General features: G+C 50.5%; 1 protein-coding gene across 1 annotated transcript in view; it reads right to left on the reverse strand.

Annotated features, from left to right (window-relative positions):
- TBXAS1 (thromboxane A synthase 1) overlaps nucleotides 1–5337 on the reverse strand; it is a 173694-nt gene that overhangs the window by 6208 nt on the left and 162149 nt on the right. Inside the window, exon 10 of the mRNA XM_007952763.1 lies at nucleotides 4942–5033. Coding sequence (XP_007950954.1) covers nucleotides 4942–5033 — 92 coding nt within the window. The remainder of the gene's footprint in view (nucleotides 1–4941; nucleotides 5034–5337) is intronic.

Here is a 5337-nt window from a genome sequence, read left to right on the forward strand (position 1 = left end):
CTTAGAGATAATGACAAAAACAGACTAAAAATCAAAGGTTGGAAAAAGATATATCAAGCAAATGGCAACTGTAAGAGAGCAGGAGTGGCAATATTAATTTCTGATCAAATTGACTTTGCATAACCTTAATACCAAAACCAGGAAAAGACTGTGATTCCTTGCCTCATGCACGTGTATGGGTCGATAAGAGATGTTAGCAGAGTGGAAGTAATTAATGACACCCACTTCTAGGGGCAGGTGAGGCTCAGGAGAGCATGGCCCAAGATGAGAGGGTGGCCTCGGACCCTCAGATGGCCCGTCCTGCTGTTCACTTGAGCCCCTCCTGCTGCCCCATGCTTCCAAGGGCCACTGGCTTATTGCATACCATGGGGTTGGTGTGGGGTCGTGAAGAGCCACGGGGTCTTTGTTACCTGGGTGGCTGGCAAGAGCAGGATTGTGTTGCCCCATGGTTTTGGAGGCTGGGGGTGTGAGTTCAGGCACTGGCAGAGCTATGGTCCGTCCATTCCAGCTCTGCCCCATCTCTCAGCTTCTGGAAGCCCCCGACATTTCTTGGTTTATAGATATCCTTACATGGAGTCGTCCCCTGTGGGGGTCTCTCTGTGTGACCCCTGTTAGGTGTTGCTTAGTTGATCTTTACGGCAGCATTTGGCCAATGGGTGAGTTCACACCACCAACTTTTGTTTAGTGCCGATCCCTTAACTGTCGCACCACTGCTGGACTCCCCTTTATAAGACACCACTAAGAAGAGGTTAGGTTTAGACCAGTCCTACTCTAGTTTACCTCACTGAAGAAAACAGAAAAACCCTACTGCTATCCAGTCGATTCCAACACATAGTGACATGATAGGACAGAGTAGAGCTGCTCCATAGGGTTTCCAAGGCTGTAAATCTTTATGGAAACAGACTGCTTCATCTTTTTCCCATAGAGCAGCTGGTGGGTTCAAATCACCAGCCTTTCAGTTAACTGCTGAATGCCATAACCACAGTGCCACCAGAGCACCTATGACCTTGTTAGCATAATAGTGAAATTCTTTTTTCAAACAGGGTCATGCTCAGAGGTACTTGACAGGGGTGAGGCCCTCAACATGTTGTTGTTGTTAGATGCTGTTGAGTTGACTCATAGCGGCCCTACATACCACACAACAAAACACTGCCCGGTCCTGTGCCAGCCTCACAATCCTTACTATACCTGAGCCCATTGCTGCAGCCACTATGTCAATCCATCTCATGGAAGGCCTTCCCCTCTTTCATCGACCCTCCACCTTCCCAAGCATGACATCCTTCTTCAGGGAATGGTCCCTTCTGACAACATGACCAAAGTAGGTGAGATGAAGTCCGGCCATTCTCGCTTCCAAGGAACATTCTGGCTGCACTTCTTCCAGGACAGATTTGTTAGTTCTTCTAGCAGTCCATGGTACTTTCAGCATTCTTCACCAGCACCACGACTCAAAAGCATCAATTCCTCTTCGGGCTTCCTTATTCATTGTCCAGCTCTCACATGCACAGGAGGTGATTGAAAATATCATGGCTTGGGTTAGGTGCATCTTGGTCTTCCAAGTAAAACCAAAGATATCTTTGCTCTTCAGCACTTGAAAGAAGTCTTTTGCAGCAGATTTGCTCAGTGCAATACAATGTCTGATTTCTTGACTTCAACAGGGTAGCTACTGAGGTGTGTGTGTGCAGGTGGGGGACAGACCGTACCATGTGACACGTCAGAGGGGGTGATACCAGAATGACTGTCTATATAAAATTTTAGTGCAGTGTTTCAGCAGAAATTGATTATTTTAATAAAAATATATCCCTTTAGTTGTTGTGGTTAGGTGCCATCGAGTCATGTCTGACTCATAGCCACCCTGTGCACAGCAGAATGAAACACCGCCTGGTCTTGTGCCAGCCTCACAATCCTTGTTATACCTGAGCCCTATAGTTATAACAACAAAAATTTTTTTTTTTTAAAGCCTGATATACCTATAAGGCTAAACTCTATGCAAAGTGGGAGCTCTGGCTGGTGCAGTGTGTGAGGCATTTGACTGCTAACCAGAAGGTTAGTGATCAAACCCACCAGCTATTCTGCAGGTGGAAGATGAGGTAATCTTCTTCCGTGAAGATTTACCACCTTGGAAACCCATTGGGGGTTGCTATGAATTGAAATTGACTTGATGGCAGTGGGTTTGGTTTTGGTTTTAATGTGCTCTTATAGGAGCTCTGGTGGCACAATGGTTAAAACACTTACTTGACTGGCCACCAAAAGGTTGGTGGTTTGAAACCATCAGCCACTCCATGGGAGAAAGATGTGACAGTTGGCTTCTATAAAGATGACAGTCATGGAAACCCCTATGGGCAGTTCTATTCTGCCCTCTAGGGGCACCATGAGTCTGAATTGACTTCACTGCAGTGGGTGTGGTTTGGGCTTTGCTTCCTTAAAGACTGACAGCTTTGGAAACCCTGTGGGGCAGTTCCACTCTGTTCTTTAGAGGCACGGTGGGTCAGAATGGACTCCACGGCAGCGGGTGTGGTTCGGGCTTTGCTTCCTTAAAGACTGACAACCTTGGAAACTCTGTGGGCAGTTCCACTCATCCTCTAGGGGCGCTGTTAGTTGGAATCGATTCCACCGCAGTGGGTTTGCTTTGTGTTTTTGTTGTTCACAGGGAACCAAAGGGATAGAAACTCACTGGCAGCACTTTTGCCGTGAAGAGATCGCCCACTTAGTCAGTCACAGTGTCATACGTACGCGGTCTCCTGTGAGGAATTCTTGATGGACTTTGGAGCCAGGACGCACTGTATCTCTTGATCTGTTTATATAGCATCCTGCCGCCAGAGAATTCCTGGTTTCGCTCTGCGCGTAGGACACTTTGCCACAATGTGGCCGCCTGACCTGTGTGGACTTCTCTGGGGCCCAGGAAAGGCATTTGCCTCTAAACAGCCTTTGTCCTGTCTTGTTACTGAAAGTCTTACTTTGAACTTCTTTCAACTTACATGCCAGCTGCCTCCAGTCACCTGAAAGGACCAAAACTCAAACCACACCAAAGCAAACCCACTGCCACCGAGTCGGTTCCCACTCATAGTGCCCCCATGGGGTTTCCGAGGCTGTAACTCTTGGCAGAAACTGAGTGCCTCGTCTTGCTTCTGCAGAGCACTGGTGGGCCTGAACCACCAACCTCTTGGTTAGCGGCCGAATGCCTTTGTCACTGCACCACCAAAGTTCCTTCCTTGGAAGGAAGCTGGAGATGAAGCATTAACAAAAGAAAAAGATTGGAGGGCGGTTTGCTCTTAGGCGCCCACGGAAATCAGGGAACTCCGTAGACTCAGGTCTTAACATGGAGTTGGGACGGTGAGGAGGAGAGCATCATGTCATTGGCTGTCCCCTGTCCCCACAGTGCACCCAAGGACAGCTGGGTTTGGGCTGTCTCTGTCATAGCCCTGAGCGTTTTGGACAGTGCTTACAATCACATTCCTTGTAATGTTTTGGTTTGAAATATAATCTTGAGATCTCTTCACATCACTCACATCTTCTCTTTAAAAATGGCAGGATGCATCGCACATGGCTTAGCTGGTGTATTAGTTCATGGAAGTGCACAGTGGTGTGAGTCTCCTGCTGCCGCCGGAACAAAGTTCCACCGTCTGAGGGGCTTCTGAGAACAGAAACACATTCTCTCACAGGCTGGAGGCTGGGAGTCTGAGCAGGGTGGCCATGTTGATTCCTGTGAGGCTCTCAGGGAGGGCCTGCTGCGGACCTCTGTCCCGGCTCCTGGGGTGGCTGGCACCCTGTGGCCGTCATGTTTACAGCATCCCTCCAGTCTCCGCCTCCACCTTCCTGGTACCATCTTCCTTCTGTGTCTGTCTGTCTCTGTGTCATCTTTCCTCTTCTGTGATAATGGCATTCGCAGGACTAGGACCCACACTGTGATGGCCTTGTGGTAACCTAACATCTGCAAACACCCCATTTCCGATCAAGGCCACCTTCATGGGGCAGAGGGTTAGAACTTCAGCATATCTTTGTGGGGGACAGAGTTCAAGCCACAATGACAGTTCAAGGGTTTGTGTTAGTCATGACTCCGCCCCCCCCACTGGCTCCACCCCTTCTCACTTCCCCTACCTCGTGAGACTCCACCTCCCACACTGGCTCCGCCCCTCTCTACCTCCCCAACTTCATGAGGTGGGGGAGGTGAGGCAGGACTGAGCAGGTGTGGTGGGCGGAGTCCACTTCTTGGCGTGGTGAGTTGTGTGTTGGAGTCCCGAGGACAGGCAGGTGTGGATTGTTGGAAAACAGAGCAGCATCCCCCACCGTGGACATCCCCCACGTGTGTACCTCCATAGGAGGGGGGTTCTTGTCTCTTTTGAACATGGCTGACTTCCCAGTGCTTGACCCAGTAGGTGGTCACAGACAGCAGCTGAGTGAATGAATGAGTGGGAGAGGGGTGGCCAATCATCGAGGCTGAAGAGATGGCTTGGAGAGAAAAGAGAAGACCAGCAAGTGGCCCCAGTGCCACCAACAAAGAAGAGCCAGGAGCAGAGTGTGTCCTTTGGACCCGGGGACCCTGCTCTGAGACGCTGCCAGTCACAGGGGATACTGATGTCAAACACATCAAGCCAAGGAGCGCAGGGCCCACAGGAGTTGGAAGGAGACAGTGGCCTCCTCTGGAGCCAAGAGTCAGAGAAAGCCCCCCGCCCCGAGCTGGCACACTGACTTCAGACCTCTAGCCTCCTAAGCCGTGAGCGGATCCATTTCTGCTTGTTAAAGCCAAAATAAATAAAAGGAGGAAGGGAAAGACGGTGGCCCAGACATGCGCTGGTAGGTAGATCACTGTAGCCATGGTGTGATGCCCAGTGCCCTAGGGGGTACAGAGAAGCCCAAGACAGTGTGTGTAATGTTTGTGGTACCGGATGGAGGACGAGTGGTGCTGTAGGGGCCTGCGGTGCAGGTGAAGGGCTTGGGGCGTACCTGTAAGCCGGTGGGTACAGCCTCAAGGTCTCTGCGATCACCATGCCCAGGTAGGGCAGGCCTTCCTGGAGGCTGCAGTAGTCGGGGGCGGCCTAAAGGAGAGAACGGGACACAGAAGAACATTGTGTTAGAGCGAGCCTCACAGCGTTGTCTTTTTCAGTAACTTTCAACTTGGAGTCTAGCTCTAGCTTCCACCAACATTCAAGTGGAAACCCATCAGCGTGAGAAGTAGCTGCAAGCCACGTGACATGGGGCTGGACTTCAGTCTCTGATACACTTCCCCGCACCGTGCTAGAATGTTACTGCAAACCAGGGGGCACTGCCAGGAACTAGGGATCTCTGGAGGTAGCGTGGGGATGTTTGGTGATGAAACACACAAATTGTTGCAGTTGTTGG

The sequence above is a fragment of the Orycteropus afer genome, unplaced genomic scaffold (genome assembly GCF_000298275.1).
Source record: "Orycteropus afer afer isolate SDZICR_OR568_19922 unplaced genomic scaffold, OryAfe1.0 scaffold00358, whole genome shotgun sequence".
In the NCBI taxonomy this organism is placed as follows: Eukaryota; Metazoa; Chordata; class Mammalia; order Tubulidentata; family Orycteropodidae; genus Orycteropus; species Orycteropus afer.